Source organism: Chlorocebus sabaeus, chromosome 25 (genome assembly GCF_047675955.1).
Source record: "Chlorocebus sabaeus isolate Y175 chromosome 25, mChlSab1.0.hap1, whole genome shotgun sequence".
NCBI classification, from domain to species: Eukaryota; Metazoa; Chordata; class Mammalia; order Primates; family Cercopithecidae; genus Chlorocebus; species Chlorocebus sabaeus.
This window is the reverse complement of record NC_132928.1, coordinates 57097130-57122158: the sequence shown is the minus strand read 5'-3', so window position 1 is coordinate 57122158 and position 25029 is coordinate 57097130. Positions and strand designations below refer to the sequence as shown.

Sequence of the window (25029 nt, the reverse complement as noted above, 5' to 3'; positions counted from 1 at the left end):
TTATAATTATGTATGTATTTCTAGGTATGTAACCACTGAAGTAGACACAAATGACATGGAGCTGTCAACACCAGATACTCCAAAAGAGAGTCCCATTGTACAATTAGTTCAAGAGGAGGAAGAGGAGGCAAGTCCATCTACAGTGACCCTTCTGGGCAGCGGTGAACAGGAAGATGAGTCATCACCCTGGTTTGAGTCAGAGACACAAATATTTTGCAGTGAACTGACCACAATTTGTTGTATTTCTAGTTTTTCGGAATACATATATAAATGGTGTTCAGTTAGAGTTGCTCTTTATTGGCAGCGCAGCAGAACTGCTTTGAGTAAAGGAAAAGATTATCTTGTGTCAGCTCAGCCACCCTTACTACCTGCAGAATCAGTAGAGATTTCGGTATTGCAACCGCTGAGTGGAGAATTGGAAAATAAAAATATAGAAAGGGAAGCTGAAACTGTTGTTCTTGGTGATTTAAGTAGTAGTATGCACCAAGATGACTTGGTGAATCACACTGTAGATGCAGTTGAACTTGAACCAAGCCATTCTCAAACTCTTTCTCAGTCTCTTCTTTTAGATATTACCCCAGAAATCAATCCCTTGCCTAAAATAGAAGTATCTGAATCTGTTGAATATGAGGCAGGACATATACCATCACAAGTGATTCCCCAAGAGAGTTCTGTTGAGATTGATAATGAAGCAGAACAGAAGTCTGAGAGCTTTAGTTCTATTGAGAAACCATCTGTTACCTATGAAACAAATAAAGTTAATGAGGTAGTGGATAATATTATAAAAGAAGATGTGAACTCCATGCAAATTTTCACAAAGCTGTCTGAAACAATAGTGCCACCAATAAATACAGCCACTGTACCCGACAATGAAGATGGGGAAGCCAAAATGAATGTAGCTGACACAGCAAAGCAAACTTTGATTTCTGTTGTGGATTCTTCTTCATTACCTGAAGTAAAAGAAGAAGAACAGTCTCCAGAAGATGCCCTTTTGAGAGGGTTACAGAGGACAGCTACAGATTTTTATGCTGAATTGCAAAATTCTACAGATCTAGGATATGCTAATGGAAATCTCGTACATGGATCAAACCAAAAGGAGTCAGTATTTATGAGACTTAATAATCGTATTAAAGCCTTAGAAGTTAACATGTCTCTCAGTGGTCGTTATCTGGAGGAGCTTAGCCAAAGGTAAGCTTTATTATGAATTAGCACAGTCAGCTTCACACAGTGAGTTAAGTAGCGTAGAGTATGTATGACCTGTGATTACAGAAGGAGAGGGTTTAATTATCTCATGGTGTAATAGAAGTAAGCACAATTTTAGTGAGAGAGAAAGAAAGCTACTTGAATGCTGATCAGTGACTTAATGAATTTTTTGTTTTTAATTTTAAAAGTACTTCTCAGTGACAAGACACTTTTATTATTAGGCTGACAACAAGTTTGAATTATCTATACTCACTTTCACCTTTTTTCTGTTACTTTAGCCACTTTTTCTGCCTGATTCCCAGAGAGCTCATGGAAAAAATGATAGTATATAGAGACTTTAAAGGTTTTAGTGGAATTTAACCAGATATCGCTTAAGAGTTTAGATAAGTGAAGACATGGATGGACTGAACTGGATGACTGGGCACATTTCAGTTTGCCCTCTTTTAAACAGGTCTCGGCATCCTAGTTCTAGTTGTAATAATTTCTGCTTTTAAGTGCCAGAGAGAGTGCCAGTTCATTAAGACACCAGGCGTGGCTTTTTAAAACTGTTTACTCTTTTTTTATCCTTTGTGTGTTCATTGTCTGTCCTTAGGGCTTCTCTACCAACATTTTACAAACATCTAGGCACAAGTGTCCAGAGTTCCTGAAACACCACCTTTTCTTACACCTCTGAAATTGAAATGCCACTAATAAGGTGTCACCAAGGCAGTCTTATATCTGAAGTAGGAAATTTTTCTAATCCATACATAGAATTAATTGGCTAATCATGTGTGTGTGTGTTCATGTGTGACATGCCCACTTAGCTACCCCATACCTGCTCTTACTTTTTCCTACCTCCATCTTCATCCCAAGGAAACTACAGAAATTACTAAATTTTACATAGCAAGAGATACATAGAATTGTATTGCATAGGCCTGAATAAGAGTCACTTTAAGAAAAATAGATTCGTCTCATATATCAAAATCAGAAGTATGTTTCCATTACTAAGTGGAATAAATAAGAAATTAAAGCTAATTTAAACCAATTCTTACTCCATAGGTACCGAAAACAAATGGAAGAAATGCAAAAGGCTTTCAATAAAACAATTGTAAAACTTCAGAATACTTCAAGAATAGCAGAGGAGCAGGTTAGTCTTCTTCATCCCTTATTTACTTTTTATATAAATTTCCACTGAATTCTATAGGATCTCACTGGTAAAGGATAAGTATTGTAATTTCACTTTTTCCCCCTGCTAGCTGGTGTTTAAGCCTGTTATATTAATATGATGTCATGTTTGGAAAGTTACATATCTATTAGCATCATTGTCTTCTCTAGAGAAAGCTTTCTTATTTATTTATTTTTTTAATTATACTTTTAAGTTCTAGGGTACATGTACACAACATGCAAGTTTGTTACATATGTATACATGTGCCATGTTGGTGTGCTGCACACATTAACTCATCATTTACCTTAGGTATATCTCCTGATGCTGTCCCTCCCCGCTTCCCCCACCCCACGACAGGCCCCAGTGTGTGATGTTCCCCACCCTGTGTCCAAATGTTCTCATTGTTCAGTTCCCACCTATGAGTGAGAACATGCGGTGTTTCGTTTTCTGTCCTTGCGATAGTTTGCTCAGAATGATGGTTTCCAGCTTTATGCATGTCCCTGCAAAGGACATGAACTCATCCTTTTTTATGACCGCATAGTACTCCATGTATGCCACGTTTTCTTAATCCAATCTCATTGGTGGACATTTGGGTTGGTTCCACGTCTTTGCTATTGTGAATAGTGCTGCAATAAACATACGTGTGCATGTGTCTTTATAGCAGCATGATTTATAATCCTTTGGGTATATACCCAGTGATGGGATGGCTAGATCAAATGGTATTTCTAGTTCTAGATCCTTGAGAAATCACCACACTGTCTTCCACAATGGTTGAACTACTTTACAATCCCACCAACGGTGTAAAAGTGTTCCTATTTCTCCACATCCTCTCCAGCACCTGTTGTTTCCTGACTTTTTAATAATCGCCATTCTAACTGGTGTGAGATGGTATCTCATTGTGGTTTTGATTTGCATTTCTCTGATGGCCAGTGATGATGAGCATTTTTTCATGTGTCTGTTGGCTGTAAAAATGTCTTCTTTTGAGAAGTGTCTGTTCATATCCTTTGCCCACTTTTTGATGGGGTTGTTTGATTTTTTCTTGTAAATTTAAGTTATTTGTAGGTTCTGGATATTAGCCCTTTGTCAGATGGGTAGATTGTGAAAATTTTCTCCCATTCTGTAGGTTTCCTGTTCACTCTGATGGTAGTTTCTTTTGCTGTGCAGAAGCTCTTTAGTTTAATTAGATCCCATTTATTTTGGCTTTTGTTGCCATTGCTTTTGGTGTTTTAGTCATAAAGTCCTTGCCCATGCCTATGTCCTGAATGGTATTACCTAGGTTTTCTTCTAGGGTTTTTATGGTTTTAGGTCTAACATTTAAGTCTTTAATCCATCTTGAATTAAATTTTGTATAGGGTGTAAGGAAGGGATCCAGTTTCAGCTTTCTACATATGGCTAGCCAGTTTTGCCAGCACCATTTATTAGATAGAGAATCCTTTTCCCATTTCTCGTTTTTGTCAGGTTTGTCAAAGATCAGATGGTTGTAGATGTGTGGTATTATTTCTGAGGGCTCTGTTCTGTTCCACTGGTTTGTATCTCTGTTTTGGTACCAGTACCATGCTGTTTTGGTTACTGTAGCCATGTAGTATAGTTTGAAGTCAGGTAGTGTGATGTCTCCAGCTTTGTTCTTTTTGCTTAGGATTGTCTTGGCAATGCGGGCTCCTTTTTGGTTCCATATGAACTTTAAAGTAGCTTTTTCCAATTCTGTGAAGAAAGTCATTGGTACCTTGATGGGGATGGCATTGAATCTATAAATTACCTTGGGCAGTATGGCCATTTTCATGATACTGATTCTTCCTATCCATGAGCATGGAATGTTCTTCCATTTGTTGTGTCCTCTTATTTCGTTGAGCAGTAGTTTGTAGTTCTCCTTGAAGAGGTCCTTCACATCCCTTGTACGTTGGATTCCTAGCTTTTTTATTCTCTTTGAAGCAGTTGTGAATGGGAGTTCACTCATGATTTGGCTCTCTGTTTGTCTATTATTGGTATATAGGAATGCTTGTGATTTTTGCACATTGATTTTGTATCCTGAGACTTTGCTGAAGTTGCATCAGTTTAAGGAGATTTACGCTGAGACAATGGGGTTTTCTAAACATATAGTCATGTCATCTGCAAACAGGGACAATTTGACTTCCTCTTTTCCTAATTGAATACCCTTTATTTCTTTCTCCTGCCTGATTGCCCTGGCCAGAACTTCCAATACTGTGTTGAATAGGAGTGGTGAGAGAGGGCATCCCTGTCTTGTGCCAGTTTTCAAAGGGAGTGCTTCCAGTTTTTGCCCGTTCAGTATGATATTGGCTGTGGGTTTGTCATAAATAGCTCTTATTATTTTGAGATACGTTCCATCAATTCCTAGTTTATTGAGAGTTTTTAGCATGAAGGGCTGTTGAATTTTGTTGAAGGCCTTTTCTGCATCTATTGAGATAATCATGTGGTTTTTGTCTTTGGTTCTGTTTATATGATGGATTATGTTTATTGATTTGTGTGTGTTGAACCAGCCTTGCATCCCAGGGATGAAGCCCACTTGGTCGTGGTGGATAAGCTTTGTGATGTGCTGCTGGATTCGATTTGCCAGTATTGAGGATTTTCGCATTGATGTTTATCAGGAATATTGATCTGAAATTCTCTTTTTTGGTTGTGTCTCTGCCAGGCTTTGGTGTCAGGATGATGCTGGCCCCATAAAATGAGTTAGGGAGGATTCCCTCTTTTTCTATTGATTGGAATAGTTTCAGAAGGAATGGTACCAGCTCCTCTCTGTACCTCTGGTGTAATTCAGCTGTGAATTCCTCTGGTCCTGGACATTCGTGGCTGGTAGGCTATTAATTATTGCCTCAATTTCAGAGCCTGTTATTGATCTATTCAGGGATTCAGCTTCTTTCTGGTTTAGTCTTGGGAGGTCTTGGGAGGGTGTATGTGTCCAGAAATTTATCCATTTTTTCTAGATTTTCTGGTTTATTTGCATAGAGGTGTTTATAGTATTCTCTGGTGGTAGTTTGTATTTCTGTGGGAGTGTTGGTGGTGATAACTCCTTCATCTTTTTTTATTGTGTCTATTTGATTCTTCTCTCTTTTCTTCTTTGTTAGTCTTGCTAGTTGTCTATCAATTTTGTTGATCTTTTCAAAAAACTAGCTCCTGCATTCATTGATTTTTTTGAAGGGTTTTTTGTGTCTCTATCTCCTGCAGTTCTGCTCTGATCTTAGTTACTATTTCTTGCCTTTTGCTAGCTTTTGACTGTGTTTGCTCTTGCTTCTCTAGTTCTTTTAGTTGTGATGTTAGGGTGTCAATTTTGGATCTTTCCTGCTTTCTCTTGTGGGCATTTAGTGCTATAAATTTCCCTCCACACATTACTTTAAATGTGTCCCAGAGATTCTAGTATATTGTGTCTTTGTTCTCATTGGTTTCAAAGAACATCTTTATTTCTGCCTTCATTTCGTTATGTACCCAGTAGTCACTCAGGAGCAGGTTGTTCAGTTTGCATGTAGTTGAGTGGTTTCGCGTGAGTTTCTGAACCCTGAGTTCTAGTTTGATTGCCCTGTGGTCTGAGGGACAGTTTGTTATAATTTCTGTTCTTTTACATTTGCTGAAGAGTGCTTTACTTCCAACTATGTGGTCAATTTTGGAGTAAGTGTGATGTGTGATGCTGAGAAGAATGTATATTCTGTTGATTTGGGGTGGAGAGTTCTGTAGATGTCTATTAGGTCCACTTGGTGCAGAGCTGAGTTCAAGTCCTGGATGTCCTTCTTAACTTTTTGTCTTATTGATCTGTCCATTATTGACAGTGGGGTGTTAAAGTCTCCCATTATTATTGTAGGGGAGTCTAAGTCTCTTTGTAGATCTCTAAGGACTTGCTTTATGAATCTGGGTGCTCCTGTATTGGGTGCATATATATTTAGGATAGTTGGATCTTCTTTTTGAATTGATCCCTTTACCATTATGTAATGGCCTTCTTTGTCTCTTTTCATCTTTGTTGGTTTAAAGTCTGTTTTATCAGAGACTAGGATTGCAATGCCTGCTTTTTTTTTTTTTTAGTTTTCCATTTGCTTGGTAGATCTTCCTCCATCCTTTTATTTTGAGCCTATGTGTGTCTCTGCACATGAGATGGGTCTCCTGAGTATAGCACACTAATGGGTCTTCACTATTCAATTTGCCAGTCTGTGTCTTTTAATTGGAGCATTTAGCCCATTTACATTTGAAGTTAATATTGTTATATGTGAATTTGATCCTGTCATAATGATGTTAGCTGGTTATGTTGCTCATTAGTTGATGCAGTTTCTTCCTGACATCGATGGTCTTTACAATTTGGCATGTTTTTACAGCGGCTGGTACTGGTTGTTCCTTTCCATGTTTAATGCTTCCTTCAGGAGCTCTTGTAAGGCAGGCCTGGGTGGTGACAAAATCTCTCAGCATTTGCTTGTCTGTAAAGGATTTTATTTCTCCTTCACTTACGAAGCTTAGTTTGGCTGGATATTAAATTCTGGGTTGAATATTGTTTTCTTTATATTGGCCCCCACTGTCTTCTCGCTTGTAGAGTTTCTGCCGAGAGATCCGCTGTTAGTCTGATGGGCTTCCCTTTGTGGGTAACCCGACATTTTTCTCTGGCTGCCCTTAACGTTTTTTCCTTCATTTCAACTTTGATGAATCTGACAGTTAGTGTCTTGGAGTTACTCTTCTCAAGGAGTATATTTATGACGTTCTCTGTATTTGAAGGTTGGGCTGCCTTGCTAGGTTGGGGAAGTTCTCCTGGATAATATCCTGAAGAGTGTTTTCTAGCTTGGTTCCATTTTCCCTGTCACTTTTAGGTACACCAATCAGATGTAGATTTGGTCTTTTCACATAGTCCCATATTTCTTGGAGTCTTTGTTCGTTTGTTTTTACCCTTTTTTCTCTAAACTTCTCTTCTCGCTTCATTTCATTTATTTGATCTTCAGTCACTGGTACCCTTTCTTCCACTTGATCGAATTGGCTACTGAAGCTTGTACAAGCGTCACGTAGTTCTCGTGCCATGGTTTTCAGCTCTGTGAGGTCATGTAAGGTATTCTCTATGCATTTATTCTAGTTACCCATTCGTCTAATCTTTTTTCAAGATTTTTAGCTTCTTTGCGATGGGTTCGAACATCCTCCTGTAACTCAGAGAAGTTTGTTATTACCGATTGTCTGAAGCCTACTTCTGTGAACTTGTCAAAGTCATTCTCCATCCAGCTTTGTTCCGTTGCTGGTGATGAGCTGTGTTCTTTGGAGAAGAGATGCTCTGATTTTTAAAATTTTCAGCCTTTCTGCTCTGGTTTCTCCCCATCTTTGTGGTTTTATCTGCCTTTGGTCTTTGATGATGGTGACATACAAATGAGGTTTTGGTGTGGATGTCCTTTCTGTGTGTTAGTTTTCCCTTTAACAGTTAGTACCCTCAACTGCAGGTCTGTTGGAGTTTGCTGGAGGTCCACTCCAGACCCTGTTTGCCAGGGTATCACCAGCAGAGGCTGCAGAACAGCAAATATTGTAGAACAGCAAATGTTGCTGCCTGACCTTTTCTCTGGAAGCTTTGTCTCAGAGGGGCACCCAGCTGTAGGCGGTGTCAGTCGACCCCTACTGGGAGGTGTCTCCCAGTTAGGCTACACGGGGGTCGGGAACCTCCTTGAGGAGGCACAGTCTGTCCATTCTCAGATCTCAAACTCCGTGCTGGGAGAACCACTACTCTCTTCAAAGCTGTCAGACAGGGACATTCAAGTCTGAAGAAGTTTCTGCTGCCTTTTGTTCAGCTATGCCCTGCCCCCAGAGGTGGAGTCTCCAGAGGCAGGCAGGCATCCTTGAGCTGTGGTGGGCTCCACCCAGTTCAAACTTCCCAGCCACTTTGTTTACCTACTCAAGCCTCAGCAGTGACGGACACCCCTCCCCCAGCCTCGCTACTGCCTTGCAGTTTGATCTCAGACTGCTGTGCTAGCAATGAGCAAAGCTCTGTGGGCATGGGACCCTCCGAGCCAGGCGCAGGATGTAATCTCCTGGTGTGCCATTTGCTAAGACCATTGGAAAAGCACAGTATTTGGGTGGGAGTGTCACGATTTTCCAGGTTCCATCTGTCACAGCTTCCCTTGGCTAGGAAAGGGAATTCCCCAACCCCTTGTGCTTCCTGGGTGAGGCGATGCCCTGCCCTGCTTCAGCTCACACTCTGTGGGCTATACCCACTGTCCAACAAGCCCCAGTGAAATGAACCTGGTACCTCAGTTGGAAATGCAGAAATCACCTGTCTTCTGCCTCGCTGATGCTGGGAGCTGTAGACGAGCTTTCCTATTCGGCCATCTTGGAACCTTCTGAGGAAGTTTTTTTGAGCATTATTCATAGTACATTGTGTGTATGTGTTAGGTAGAAATGCAGAGGACTTTCCTGCAACTTTGTTAAACTCTAAAATTTTGTGTGTGTGTACATTTTTTTTTAATGTGGATAATCTTATTGACTGCAAGTAAGAACAGCTTTGTTTCTTCTTTTTGATTGTTATACCTTTTTATTTTTTTTTCCCTATCTCTTGGCTAGAGCTATATAGTGGTGCAATAGGACTGGTAATTATGGCCATTCCCCTGTCTTGCTGATTTTAAGGGAACTATTTCAATATTGCACCTCTAGAGTGATATGTGTGTTATCACATAATAAAGAAATTTTATACTTTTTTAAAAGGTTATTTGGGACTAGGGGATGGTGAAGTGAGGAGGCTTTATACTGCAGAGTTTTGTTAGGTGCATCTTACTCTTCTATTCATGGCACATTATAAATTGGAGATACGCTTTGCAAATATTTTCTCCCAATCCATTACTTGTTTTCTTATTCTCTTTACAGTGTGGTTTGAAGAGCAGAAGCTTTTGATTTGTTGAAGCCCAATGTATCAGTTTTCTTCTTGCTCTATGAATCTTTGCCTAATGCAAAATTACAAAGATTTTTTTCCTTTGTTTTTTCTAGAAGCTTAATAGTTTTAGTTTTATATTAGGCCCATGATTCATTTTGAGTTAACTTTTGTGTGTTACAGGGTAAGGATCAAAGTTCTTTTTGGAAACTTAGGGTTAGAAGAGCAAAGCATATAGACATCCATTTGTTCTAGAATCATTTGTTGGAATGAGTGTCCTTTCTCCACAGAATTTCCTTTGTACATTTGATAAAAATCAGTTAACCATATATATGTGGGTCTGTTTCTGGGCTTTTGTTCTATTGATCTGTTTGTCTTTAAGGTAATAACACAATGTTACGTTTGTTGTAGCTTCATATTAACATTTTAAGTCAGGTAATGTTAAGTCCTCCAATTTTATTATTTTACAAGATTGTTTTGGCTGTAGTAGTTTTTTGCATTTCTGTGTGGATTTCGGGCTCAGCTTGTTAATCTCTACCAAAAAAAGTTGAATCTTGATTGGGATTGTGTTGATGAATTTATGGATTAATTTGCATAATTGTTGTCTTAATATTAAGACTTCTGACTCATGAACATAGTATTTTATTTAGCTTTCATTAGTTTGAATATGAATGCCCCCTCCTCTGTATTTTCTCTTTGTTGATATGTAACATCAATGTCTTGTGTCTCAAAGACTTACTTAAGTACTTTTCAACAAAGTTGCATATTAATAGTATTGGAAGTTAATCCTGATTAGAAGTGTTAAACAACGTATTAACTTTAATAGCTTGTCCTTTAAATGTTTATAAATGTCTTGAATTTATCAGAGTCAAAGATAAGTCAGGATTCGGTGGCTCACGCCTGTAATCCCAGCACTTTGGGAGGCCGAGGTGGGCGGATCACAAGGTCAGGAGATCGAGACCATGGTGAAACCCCGTCTCTACTAAAAAATAGAAAAAAATTAGCCGGGCGCAGTGGCGGGCGCCTGTAGTCCCAGCTACTCGGGAGGCTGAGGTAGGAGAATGGCGTGAACCCGGGAGGCGGAGCTTGCAGTGAGCCGAGATTGCGCCACTGCACTCCAGCCTGGGCGACAGAGCGAGACTCCGTCTCAAAAAAAAAAAAAAAAAAAAAAAAAAAAAAAAAGAAACAATTTAAAAAGAAGTCACATTTAGCATTTCGGAAAGATGAGGTAGGATAGAAAGTACCATAGTGGATCACAGTAAGGGAAGTAAGTGAAATATTTTGCTGTAGTTTTATACACCCTCTCCACACACAGGTACACAGCTGAGACTTAAAACTTTTTTGAATCAAAATATGAAAAACTTAGGTCTAGAATAATAGTTATGTAGATATTTCATATAGGGTCCTAAAAGAGTTTTATATTTCCTTGACTTCTTCCTGCCCTCATTTCCTCCTCCCTAACTTTATTAATAAGTTCAAATTTTCAGTTTATGTCTCCCTAATACAGAGTCATAACTGTGAATGTGATGTATAATTCCCTAAAGTATGCATGCCAATTATATTATAAACAAGACATCTTTGTTGATTATAAAAGTTTCTAAAATTCAGTGCTGCCTAAAACAAATGGAAAGATAGGCATTTTTGATGCATTTCTTTCATCGGTGATATTTTAGCATTGGTTAGATGAACAATTATAGATATTTCACTGTGTCCCATCCTAAGTTCCAACATAATATGCTATGAAAGAAATTTTTAAAACTTGGTTTTGAGCCTACTTTATAACCAAAAACATTCTTCAGAAAATTTTCAATTTGTCTTTGTGCCAACTGCTTTGCTTTAAAAACACTAAGTGACTTTTTAAATATTTCTGGTTATATGCTAGTTTATTTATAGAACCCATGTTAATTTGAAAAGTAATTTACCAACTTCTGTTATACAGTATTTTATATTGTAGCAGTGAGTGGCAAAATAAATAAATAAATAATAATTCTTGTTGGGGAGGGTTAGACACAGTCTCAGATACTTCAAGTGTTTTATTTCTAAAATTTCAAAGTTTACTTACTCATTGAGATTCCTATTAATACATTTGTTTTGAAATAATGGGGTTTTTTAAGATTATTTTACTTCAATTTTTAACGTTAATAGTTTGTAGTTAATATTCAAAGAAAAATAAATTCCTTTATTGTAGGATCAGCGGCAAACTGAAGCCATCCAGTTGCTACAGGCACAGCTGACCAACATGACACAGCTTGTTTCAAATTTATCAGCAACAGTAGCAGAATTGAAACGGGAGGTAATTGTTACTGCTGGTGTTGTGAGACCCAGGGCATGTATAGAGATTGTCATAAAGTCAGGCTTGTTAACATGAACATAGTACCTAAAACTTTGACCAAACAAAATTGTAATTTGTAGTGAACTTTTTAAAAAACCAGAATATGGAAGTTTTAAGTTTTGGAAATACATTATCATAGTCTTTTGTAAAATATGGCTTTCATAATTTAGGCCATACCTATAATATAGGTATCAAACTTCTAGCAGGCCTTTTGTAAACATTGATAGTAGCAACACATACTTCATTTTCAGTTCAAAACGGCTTTTAAAGTTGCTTAACAAAGCAAAAATTTCATTGATTTAAAAACTTTTTATTGAGCATCTAGCATATGTGAAGTGTGAGCTGTACACACCTAGGTTGTGGCATACGGTAGGTAATAGTCCCTGGCCTCACAGGGTTTACGTCTTGGGGGACGGATAGAATACATATAGTAAATAAATAAATAGATGATAATTTCTCCTAGTGATACATACTGTGAAGAAAATTAAATATGTGTGTGTGTAGGGCGGTGGCAGTAAGGGATGCTACTTTAGAGTGATCTTGGAGAGCTTATCTGAGGAGGTGGTATTACAACTAAATACTCAAGAGGAGTTAGCAGCCGCACATTGCCTGGAATGATAACAAACCTGTTTCTAGCAGAACTAGGGCAAAGGACTGGAGAGTAGAAACAGTGTAATGTGTTTGAGAGCAGAAAGAAAGCTGATATGACTGGAGCGGAGTAAGTGAGAGAAATGAAGCTAAGAAATGGGTTCAAGATATTGGCAGAGGCCTTGTCATGTAGGACTGTGTAGACAATTTAGAGTTTGAATTTTATTTGAATCATTGATTGTATCATTGGAAAGTATTAAGAAGTGATATGGATCATGTCATTAATGCTTAGCACTTTGAGAAACTCTCCATTTGTTGCTCTATGGAGAATTGCCTGTTGGGAAACAGCAGGATCAGAAGCAGACAGGAAATCAATTAAGAGGTAATTGCAGGCCAGGCATGATGGCTTTCGCCTGTAATCCCAGCACTTTAGGAGGTCCAGGCGGTCAGATCACTCGCGGTCAGGAGTTGGAGACCAGCCTGGCCAACATGATGAAACACCATCTCTACTAAATATACAAGAAAATTAGCCGGTGTGGTGGCATGTGCCTGTAATCCCAGCAACTTGGGAGGCCAAGGCAGGAGAATCGCTTGAACCCAGTAGGTAGAGGTTGCAGTAAGCCAAGGTCTCACCACTGCATTCCAGCCTAGGCAACAGAGCAAGGCTCTGTCTCAAAAAAAAAAAGTAATTGCAGTAACCTGGATGAGATGGTATTGATTTACAGTAGGATTTTAAAAGTTGAGAATAGTGTAAACTTACTGAATTCAGAATATTTTTAAGTTGTAGAAAGATAAGCCTTGAGGAATTAAGGTTGATCTCTAAGTTGTGGGCTTAAATAACTGGGTGGTTGATAGTTCATTTTTATAAGATGGGAAAGACTGGGTAAAAAGCACAATTATTTTTTCTCCCTGAGGAGGAGATAGTGTAAATGGAAAGACAGACCACATGTGACGAAATGTTAACAATTGGTGAGATAAAGGTGTAAATATATTTATTGTTTTATTTCTAAAACTTTTCCACAGGTTTCACTCCTATAGAAAGAATTGGAATGCTACAAAGAATTTTTTTTAAATGTCATAGTTGATTTTCAAAGAGCATGCCCTGCATTTCTGGTCTTGGAAGCACATTTAAAAAAAATACTTAAAATGGGCTGGGGGCGGTGGCTCAAGCCTGTAATCCCAGCACTTTGGGAGGCTGAGGCGGGTGGATCACGAGGTCAGGAGATCAAAACCATCCTGGCTAACACGGTGAAACCCCGTCTCTACTAAAAAAAAAATACAAAAAATTAGCTGGGCGTGGTGGCGGGCAGTGGTAGGGTCCCAGCTACTCGGAAGGCTGAGGCAGGAGAATGGCGTGAACCTGGGAGGCAGAACTTGCAGCGAGCCGGAGATCGCACCACTGCACTCCAGCCTGGGTGACAGAGCGAGACTCTGTCTCATAAAAAAAAAATATATATATATATGTGTGTGTGTGTGTGTGTGTGTGTGTGTGTATATATGTATATACTTAAAATGATTGGTCCTTTGAATTTTAGATACCCTTATATTTTTCCTAATATGATTTCCTATGATTATTATTTAACCCTCTTCTTATCTCAGGTTTCAGATCGACAAAGCTATCTTGTCATATCTTTAGTTCTTTGTGTTGTCTTGGGACTGATGCTTTGTATGCAGCGTTGTCGAAACACTTCTCAATTTGATGGAGATTATATTTCAAAACTTCCTAAAAGTAATCAGTATCCGAGCCCTAAAAGGTAATATCAGCATTATATTTCACAATTTTATTTTTTTACTATGCTTTATATATTTTTGAGAAGTTTTAAGCAAATAAAGGGAGACAGGTAATTTCTTTCCCTATATGATTATCTTGAAACCAAAACATTAAAAACATCATTGGATAGTAAGATTGTCCTGTGCCTAACCTGGCTCTGTAGACTATAATATAGAAAACACTAATAGTAAGTGCATGAAACCCTTGAAATATTTGGTTGAGAAAGATGCTCAAATGTGGAATTCAAAGGAAGAAGAGAATACATATTTTAATACAGTACCTTTTAGACAAAGATCTTTAAAATTTTTTTTCACCTGTATTAGCAATAACTGGAGTGTTAGAGTTAGTCCTGTGCGGTATGCACAGTTCTCAATAACCTCTGTGTAGCCTCAACAAAAGAGTAAATTATAAGTACTTTACTCTTTGTAACCAATATGTATTTTTCTTAATGTGTTAGGTGTTTCTCTTCCTACGATGACATGAATTTGAAAAGAAGAACTTCATTCCCGCTCATGAGATCCAAGTCTCTACAGTTAACTGGCAAAGAAGGTAGATTTTTGTGGATATATAATATGTATATATAAACATGAAACTAGCTTCTGGCATAAATACAATGTCAGTGTTGTGTTCATGACCATCTGCAACAAAAAATGGATACAAGTAGCCTTTGTCTTTGTACTGTGTCAAAGCCACTTTATCATTTTCACATTTTATATTTGTCTTTGTTCCTAAAAGCCCAGAGGGTAGGGAGGGGGGCTTAGCTTAATTAGCAGTTGGTAGCTTTGTTTGCACATGCTCCTGTTTAGAAGTATTTCTTTTTAGAAAGGGATGTTTGAGAAAGTTCAACAGATATGGAAAACCTGAATGTGCTCCCATAGCATCCTGTGCTTTTCTGCCTTCTCTTCTTATACAGGTAGGACCCCTTTTGTCTCTAGTTTAGGACTATGAGGCACTTTCTGAACAAAAATCTGGTCTCTTTTTTTAGCCCCAGAACCTATAATTAGGTTCCATTGTCTAATGCTAAATAAATACTTACATTTAAATGACTGGATGTGTACTGAGTGGATATTTTCCTATTTCAGTATCTTGTAATTAATGCTTATTAAGAGAATTAGAAATTTGTTGTCATACTAATATTAAAATAACTAAATTACATACTTAGGAGTGCTTTCTTAATAATCATTGGTTGTAGGATTTAGTAACTGAGTGGCATGTTTCAATTGATTAAATTATTCAAGTAATCATTCCTGGGCTTCACTGGTTTATTATTATCACAAAGTTTTACAGACTTAACCCATTACATGTGTGTTTACTTAAGGCTAGTAAATCTCTTCTTCCTTCTTGCTTTTTTCTTTTTCTTTTGGTTGACATGTCTTTTTATAAGTGAAATTTTTAATTTAAGTATTACATACAAGAAAGTATAAATTATATGTGAAACTTAATGAATTTTCACAAACTGAATACAGCTGTGCAAATAACACCTAAATTAAGTAGAACATTAGCACCTCAAAAACTTACTTGTTCTCTTTTAGTCACTGCCCATCCTTTCCCAAAATAGCCAGTATTTTGATGTCTAACCATTGTGATATTCACCATGCCATTGACTATAGTCATTTGTTTAGTTTTTTTCCTTACAGTATTCCATTATATACATATACTGTACATCATTCATTTACATTTAGATTATTTTCATTTTGAGGTTGTTACATACTTTTGGTAAACACCTGTGCATTTCTGTTAGGTATACACTGGAAATGGGATTGGTGAATCATAGGATATGTGTGTGTTCAGTTTTAGTAAATACTGTCATACAGTTTTCCACACCGTTTTATGAATTTGCCCTTCTATCAGCTGCATATGAGACTTACAGTTACTCCATATTCTAAGACATTCCTTATTTGAGGTGTACCCATGCAATTAGAAAATACATTAGATTTTTACTTCTCAGCATTTCTAGTCTTGAGTGAAGTCATGACTATCTTACAATTCCTCTTCTCTTTATCCAATTTTTTAGGGCCAAACAGATTAGCTTTTTGCACCTGATAATAGAATTACTTCTATTTTAAACAGCAGTGTCATCTTGGTGTATCTTTACCAGTAAAGAAAGTTGAGTAGAGTACGTAGGAGACTGACTTTAGTCCTGATTCTACCAGTAGTTAATTCATTTATTTCTTCTATTGTTTGATAAGTTTTCTTGTTATGGCACTTATCATAGTATGCTTTGATTTTACCTATTTTTACTTGTCTTATTTTACTTCTAAGCTCTGTGGGAGAGACCATGTCTTTTTCTTATTGTGATAAAAATCACATAAAATTTATCATTTTAACAATTTTTAAGTGCACAGTTCATTAAGTATATTTACATTGTTTTGAAACAGATCTTCAGAATGTTTTTGTCTTGCAAACCTTAACTGTATCCATTAACCAATTCCCCTTTTCTCCTTTCCTCAGTCCCTGGCAACCACTATTCTATTTTCTGTTTCCGTGAATTCAGCTACTTCAGATACCCCATATAAGTGAACTCATACAGTATTTTTCTTTCTGTGATTGGCTTGTTTCACTCAACATAATGTCCTCAAGGTTCATCTATATTATAGCATGTGATAGAATTTTTTTCCTCTTAAAGGGTGAATAATATTCAATCTGTGGTATTTATATACCTCATTTCCTTTATCCATTCATCTGTAAGTGGACATTTGGATTGCTTCCCCTCTTGGCTGTTGTGTGAGTAGTGCTGTTCAGGGGTATACAAATATTTCTTTGCCCATTTTTTAGTTGGATTGTTTGATTTTTTTGTTTTTAAGTTCAGGGAATTCTTTATAACCTCCATTCTGGATTATAACCCTCATTAGATAGTATGATTTGCGAATATTTTCTTTCATCCTTTAGGTTGCTTTTTCACTGTTTGAATTGTGTCCTTGAATGTACCATTTTTAAGTTTGATGAAGTCCCGTTTGTCTATTGTGTTTTTGTTGTCTGTACTTTGGGGTCATATCCAAGAAATCGTCAAGTTCAAGGTCATGAAGCTTTTCCCCTATGTTTTCTTCTAAGACTTTTATAGATTTAGGTCTTTAATCTATTTTATATTAATTTTTGTATATAGTATAAGGGTCCAGTTTCATTCTTTTGTGAATATTCCATTTTTCCAGCACCATTTGTTGAAGAGACTGTCCTTTTCCCATTGAGTGGTCTTAGCACCCTTCTTAAAAATGAGTTGACCATGTACATCAGGGCTTATCTCTGGGTTCTTTATTTTGTGCTATTGGTGTATTTGTGTTTATGCCAGTACTCTACCACGTTGATTACTATACCTTTGTAATGTGTTTTGAAATCTGGAAGTGTGAGTTATCTAACTTCTTTCTTTTTAAAATTCTTTTCCTTATTTGAGGTCGCTTAAGATTTTACGTGAATTTTAGGGTAAACTTTCTATATAAGCAATGTCGTTTTACTACTTCACTTGCAGATTATTTTGGATTTTCAGTGAATACAGGTACAGATACTGAGAACAAAGACAGTTTTGTTTTTTCCTTTGCAGTCCTTATAGCTTTTATTTCCTTTGCTTTCTTAACTGTGTTATCTTGCACTTTCAGCAGTGTTAAATAAAAGTAATTGATAGGCATCTTTGTCTTGATCCAAAGGGAAAGCTTACAGTGTTTTACTGCTAAGATTGTATTTGTCATAGATGTTTTGTGGATTTTTTATTATGTATTTTGTCATTATGTGTTACCTATTGTCATAGGTATTTTGTAGATTTTTTATATTAGATTTTATTTCCATTTTTTATGTTACAAACATGAGTTATATTCAGTTTTCTAATGTTAAACTTATATTGCATTTTAAATACCAGTTGGTCACGATATATATGTGTGTGAATTTTGTATTGTATGTATTATTTCCACATAATTTTGTTAGATAATTATTTAGGAATTTTGCACCTATATGAATAAGATTGGCATGTAATATTTTCTCATGTTGGATTTTGGTATGTAAGGGTTATAAAAATTAGATGGGCAGGGGTATCCCTTTTTATTTTTCTTTTTTTTCCCCTTCCATGCACTCATTAAAATTTTTTACTGGGGGGGAAGTAAATATTCCCTTTTACTGCCATTATGTTGGAAGTTGTGTACTGGTTCTTTTACTAGTTACCCTAGAAGTCACAAGTATTAATGTTTGCCAAAGTCTCAAGTTCATCAATACTTGTATCTTCTCCTGAACAATACATAGATCTTTTTTTTATTTTTTATTTTTTTATTTTTGGGGACAGTGTCTCTCTCTGTCGCCCAGGCTGGAGTGCAGTGGTGCAATCTCGGCTCACTGCAAGCTCTGCCTCCTGGGTTCACGCCATTCTTCTGCCTCAGCCTCCCGAGTAGCTGGGACTACAGGTGCCCACCACCTCGCCCAGCTAACTTTTGTATTTTTAGTAGAGACGGGGTTTCATATCTTATAGTTAGCCAGGATGGTCTCGATCTCCTGACCTCGTGATCCACCCTCCTCGGCCTCCCAAAGTGTTGAGATTACAGGCGTGAGCCACCGCACCTGGCCTACATAGATCTTAAAACTCTTATTTGTCCCAAGTCTTACTTGTGTTACTGTTCTTGTATATTTTACTTCTATTTTTTCTGCTTAATTTTAACTCAACAAGGTATTTCTTTTTACACTTAATGTTCATTTAAATTTACCACATTTACTAATTTTTTATTCTTGAGAGCTTTCATTTGTCATTAGTTAAAACTGAAATATTCTCCTTTTTCTTTATCATTTTGACATTCGTGAGGCTCTTTGGAGCTCTGGATTGGTAGGTTTCTTTTATTGGTATTGAGAAATTTTCAACCATTATTTTTTTCCTCCCAGATATTCCCTGTGCTCCAGTCTCTTTTAGATTCTCATATTTAATTTAACTTATTACTTCTCTGTGTATCTTCCCTGTCTTGTAAACATTCCACCTTTTTGACTTTTTGTGCTGTATTTTAGATGATATCGTCTGATATGCTTCCAGGCTAGCAGTCTTACTGTTACTAAGTTTATTCGTTGGTTTTTCAATTTCAGTTATTTTTTCCATTTCCAGGAGTTCTTTTTGTATTTTTTTAAAATCCAGGTCTGTATTTTCCTTGTTATTTGTTTCCTGCAGATATTTTCAAGCTTATTTTCTAGACATATTAAGCATAATTGTCTTTATAGTTTGTGTTTGATAAATCTAGTATCTTAAATTTTTGTGAATCTGTTCATTGTCTTTGTAAGCTCTTACTCAAGGTACGTTGTCTTTGTGTGCTACTTTTTCTCTTTGAAAAATTATTTGTAGTGATATTTGAGGCCTAGAATATAGGTTCTTATTTGAGAGGGAATTTGTGTGTTTTACATTAGTGTAATACCTTACATTCATGACTTGAGGTTTGTCGGGCCACCAGGTGATGATAATTTGTACTGCAAGTTCATGCATGGTTTCATTCTTTCCCTGAGCATATAATCCTTTGGAGTCTCAGTTTGCTGTACACAGGAAGATGGTATCTTATGACACTAAACTTTGGGTGGGCCCTAGGACCTGATTTCTGATCCATTCCCTTATGATACCATGAGAACCAAAGTTCATATATTCTTGTGTTGGGAAAAGTTTTCAGGGCAAAAATGACTTTTGTCTTCCACTTAATTGTCTGGGTTCCCACTTTTCTTTCAGTTTTAGCCTAGGGATTACTTTCTTGGCAGCTTTTCAATGCTTTTAGTGATTTTTTTTTTTAAGAAAACAAACTATCATTACCTAGTTGCTTTCATTGTAGAGGTTGATCTGAATAACATAGCCGTTTCTAAAAATATACATCATTTTTAAAGAAAGTAAATTAAGATTAGTAATCTGATAGAAATGACTGTTTAGAGGGATGTTTTGATATTTTCATATATTTGATGACTTTCTCAAATCTCTGAAATATAATGTAAAAAATTACAGTTGGTTGAATTGTATTACTAAATTTCCCAAATGGGAAGCTTTTATAGTGAATTTGCTATGTGTAAGCTTTTGTCTCTATCAGACCTTAAATTGTTTATTTTTAGTGGATTGAATAGGATTAAAGTCTCATAGCCTCTCTTTAAAAAATATGTGTCTATTTTGTCAGTATGGGGGTGGGGTAGGGATATATCTTGAATCTGCTTAGAGTAATGAAAACTTAGAAACTTTGGGCTAAAACTAACAAATCTAATTTATTCACTATGCCAGAAGTGTTTATTCATTATTGCTTAGTAATATATATTGCACGTTCAAGCTGTTTTTAGATTTGGATTTCATAGTTTTGATCATAGTAATAAACAGAGAAAAATATCTTGGATATCTTTTTGTGTTTATTTCTCTAACTGGCTTCCAAACACGGTCACGACTACTTGTTGCACATTGTTAATCTACCTTTGTGACCCAGTTTAGTGGCTAGTCCTTCTGGGAAATATTCAGATGATCTGCAGGTTTGGTGTTCACTTACCCAGGAATGTTTCTTTTCTTACCAGGTAAAAGAGTAGGGCTAGGCCCAAAGAAAGATCCTTATTGTATTGGTTGATGATAACCAGCTACTAGTTAACAACTTAAGGAAGTATAGTTATTTGAAGATAACCAGTCAAGTATAGGAATCGTATCATCTTCCACCTTGCCTCTTTTTGCTTACTAATTTAAAATACATAAATATATAGTTAACCTGATATAAATTAATTGGTTCTATTACTAGAGGATAATAAGGAGTGATTTTTCTTATTTCGGTATGTAATTATAGCAAATCTACCAAATCCACTTTACATTTTACATCTGCTTTTTTTTCACTTACAGTAGACCCAAATGATCTGTACATTGTAGAACCCCTCAAGTTTTCTCCAGAAAAGAAGGTAATTGTTTATTTCTTTTTAAGTTTATTGCTATATTTTGTGATCATAAATGAAGAAAAGAGGTTGAAAGGTTCAAGGTAATTACCTTTAAGTAGTCTTTAATTGAATGTATTTTCTATCATGGTAATGGTATAAATGAATATTTACAGGGGTCAGCAAGCTGTGACCCACAGGTCATATGTAGTCTATTTTATATGGGCCATGAGCCAGATAGATTTTCTCATTTTTAAAGAGTGATAAAATAAAACAGAACAGCATGCAAGAGAGAAAATATGTGACCTGCAAAGTCTAAAATATTTACTGTCTGACCCTTTACAAAAAACATTTGTTGATCCTTGGATGATTGTCATTATTTATTATTGAATGCATGCCAAGTACAGAGCATGCACCATTTCTCTAATCCTCACAATCTGAAGATGATGTTATCCTCATTTTTTTTTTTTTAATGAGAAAACAGCAACTCGGAATGTACTTAGGATATTTTGGCTTCAAAGTCTTTGCTTTTTCATTTTGCCTTTCAGATTAAGTTATACTAATTTTAATTAGTAGTAATTTCATCTAGGGAAAGAACTTGGGCTTTGTAGGAAAATAGCCTAAGATTCCTTCTCAACCTGGCTACTTACTACATTGTAACTTGGGCAAGGAACCAAACATCTGAACCTTGCTTTTCTCATTTAAGAATCAAGGGTAAAATACCAACCTTTCAGGGTTAATAACTGCCATAATACATGAAAGCAAACTATGCTATCTGGCAGTTAGTAGGTATTCAGATATTAGTATCATTCCCTAAACATATATTCATAGGTAGCGGGTAAGCAATTTAAAGAGTTTTGATTCAGTAGTATTTACAAAATGGGAAGGTGATGGTAGTATCTACATAGAACATAACAATGTATGCGTTCTGTGCTGTTTATAATACTGTTTTACTTTTCACCAGGAGGTGGCACTTCTCTATTTGCTCAGCTCTCTAGGTGTTTGATAAGGTTACTATGGGAAGTATAATTACTAACTTTTCTTTTACTTGTGTTATAGAAGAAGCGCTGCAAGTACAAAATTGAAAAAATTGAGACCATAAAGCCTGCAGAACCATTGCACCCCATAGCCAATGGAGACATAAAAGGAAGAAAGCCCTTTACGAACCAGAGAGATTTTTCTAATATGGGAGAAGTTTATCACTCTTCTTATAAAGGTCCTCCATCTGAAGGAAGCTCAGAAACTTCATCACAGTCAGAAGAGTCCTATTTTTGTGGCATTTCAGCTTGCACAAGTCTGTGCAATGGACAGTCTCAAAAGACAAAAACTGAGAAGAGGGCTTTAAAACGAAGGCGATCTAAAGTTCAAGACCAAGGAAAATTGATAAAAACTCTAATACAGACTAAGTCGGGATCATTGCCGAGCCTGCATGACATAATCAAAGGAAACAAAGAGATCACCGTGGGAACATTTGGTGTTACAGCAGTCTCGGGACATATCTAAAATTAATTGAACTTTTCATACTGAAGACTTTTTTGTTGTTCTTTGGAGAACAGTCTGTGGTATTTGAAGGGTTTGGGGAGGGAGAAAATATTAATGGGAAAGGCATTCAGAAATTATGGTTTCTGCCTTTTTAAAAAGTAGATGGGATTGTGTCAATCTTGGTTAATGAGCTACAGTTTTACAAAGCTGATCACTTCCTATAAGGACAATGGTAGACATTTTATAAAGATGTTTTTTCACAAGATTAATTACTGGGACAAAAGTAATTTGGAAGCCCAGTTCCTTAGGTGGGATAGGAATGAAAGCCTAAACCTCTTCCTTTAGCTTTGTTCCTATTTCTTGCACCTTCCCATATTTATGTGCCTTTTGTCTATTTATAATGCCACTGGAAGAGGAGGGAGAACTTTTTCTGTTATTTGATTTCTTTTATAACTGTGTTAGGTTTTTGAAGCTACAAACACTACAAGGCTTGGAGGGGTCTGTGCCTGAAGCTCAGCAGTGTGGGTCAGACAGTCTAAAGATCCTAAAGACTTGCCAACTGGATCTTTGTTTAGCAAACTCACTGGAAATGAACACTTAATGGAATTTTTAAGTCTGTTCTTTTGGGTAGATGGTGATGCTCTTGTTATTTTCACTTATTCAGACTGGATTACTTCTTACTTAGTTACTAACTCAATGAGGAAAAAAAAACCCTACAGGATCTTTTTTTGCAAACAACTGATATATGCAAACAAATTTTTGACAAATTCACCTTTTAAACACACTTAACTATTTGTGAAGGTTTTCTTTAGCTTACATTTTAAACATACACAATAAACACTAATCCTCCAAACTTTCACTGTTTTTATTAGTACGAATATAAAATTTGAAGGTTTGGCCCATTAGTACAAGTCTCATGATATAATCACTGCCTGCGTACATATGCACAGATCCAGTTAGTGAGTTTGTCAAGCTTCATCTAATTGGTTAAGTCTAAAGGGATTATTATTCCTTGATGTTTGCTTTGTATTGGCTACAAATGTGCAGAGGTAATACATACGTGATGTCAGTGTTTCTTTTTTTTTTTTTTTGTCTTTAAAAAACAATTGGCAGCAACTGTATTTGAATACAATGATTTCTTAGTGTGATTGTACAGTAATGAATGAAAGTGGAACATGTTTCTTTTTGAAAGGGAGAGAATTGACCATTTTGTGTTGTGATGTTTAAGTTATAACTTATTGAGCACTTTTAGTAATAACTGTTTTTAAACTTGTCTAATACCTTTCTTGGGTATTGTTTGTAATGTGACTTATTTAAAGCCTTTTTTGTTTGTTTAAGTTGCTGCTTTAGGTTAACAGCGTGTTTTAGAAGATTTAAATTTCTTTCCTGTCTGCACAATTAGCCATTCAGAGCAAGAGGGCCTGATTTTATAGAAGCCCCTTGAAAAGAGGTCCAGATAAGAACAGAGGTAGAGTGAGAAATTATGTGGTCTGTGTGTTGTGGAAAGAAAAATTTCAATATGTAACTACGGAGCTGTAGTGCCATTAGAAACTGTGAATTTCCAAATAAATCTGAACACTTGTCTTTATTAATTACTGGCTCTTCTGTCTTTTAAAAGATAACTCAGAAATTATTAATCTTTGAACAGAGATTTAAGTTTTTGCCACTTTTAAAACTAAATATGGCAACATTCCATTCAATATTGATCACATTTCAGCCAACTACAAAATGATTATACATTTACATAAACATTTTGCTCCCTATACTATCAAAATTTCACTTTAACTGTTTCATGTCTAAATACAGCATAACATTTTGCAACTTGAGGTTTATTTTTTCCTCTCCCACATTATAACTACATGAGAAAAAAACTTAAGAAGTGAAAATAGTAGTAATTTTGTGCCTATTAAGAAGCAAAAACTATATAGATATTTATCCAATGGGATTTTAATGTTCTCTGATGATCAGCCTCATTTTATTTCTTCTAATGTTAAGCATTAAAACAGTATGAAATAAGAGGAAACTAGGGGATTGGTAAGAACAAGGATGCAAAGTAAAACTATTAATTGAATTTTTAAAAGCATTAAAGTTGTGGCTCACGCCTATAATCCTAACACTTTGGGAGGCCGAGGCAGGCAGATCATTTGAGGTCAGGAGTTTGAGACCAGCCTGACCAACATGGTGAAAACCCGTATCTACTAAAAAAAAAAAAAAAAAAAAAAAAAAAAAAAATTAGCCAGGCATGGTTGTGCATGCCTGTAGTCCCAGCTACTTAGGAGGCTAAGACAGGAGAATTGCTTGAACCTAGGAGGCAGAGGTTACAGTGAGCTGAGATTGCACCCCTGCACTCCAGCCTGGGTGACAGAGTGAGACTATCTCAAAAAAAAAAAAAAAAGTTATGCATACATATAATTTGAGAAATTAGTTTTATAAGGCTTATAAAGTAAGAACAGAAAACAGTATTCTGCACCATTTCACACACACACACTACCAGTACCACCTACCTTTCTCCATCAAAGATTTCTTGCTTCACAGCAACAACCATTTTTGATTCTGTCTCTCCAGTTATTGTGCTTCCCTTACCTTGCTGCTTATTTTTCCATTTTTAGATGTGTCCTCAGTTTGAATATATAAACTTGTAGGCATGAACATAAAATATATATAAACTTATATTTGTTAATGTAATTGGATAAGTCTATTCAAAATCACACAACAGGTCAACTTAGAAATACTGCTTCAACTGATTGATTTCAAATCCGTAGATAAGTTGAACACCATGTACCTTTGCCCAGATTCACTAGTTGCTAATATTTTTAGTTTTCTTTATGTGTTTTATATGTATATATGTATTATACATA

The 25029-nt window shown here is 36.2% G+C and overlaps 1 protein-coding gene across 5 annotated transcripts in view; it reads left to right on the top strand.

The window, feature by feature from the left end:
* The window catches only part of SUCO (SUN domain containing ossification factor), an 82362-nt gene extending 58599 nt beyond the window's left edge, over nt 1-23763 (top strand). For 4 of the 5 annotated variants that reach the window (XM_073011790.1, XM_073011789.1, XM_007989491.3 and 1 more), the window contains 7 exons: nt 25-1188; nt 2242-2329; nt 11359-11463; nt 13690-13844; nt 14319-14410; nt 20661-20716; nt 21749-23763. In XM_073011790.1, the coding sequence (XP_072867891.1) occupies nt 25-1188; nt 2242-2329; nt 11359-11463; nt 13690-13844; nt 14319-14410; nt 20661-20716; nt 21749-22192 (2104 nt within the window). In that variant the 3' untranslated portion in view covers nt 22193-23763. Of the gene's footprint in view, nt 1-24; nt 1189-2241; nt 2330-11358; nt 11464-13689; nt 13845-14318; nt 14411-14683; nt 14775-20660; nt 20717-21748 lie in introns of those variants that run through there. The other variant, XR_496605.3, reaches the window with a different exon arrangement.
* Nucleotides 23764-25029: the final 1266 nt, after the last annotated feature.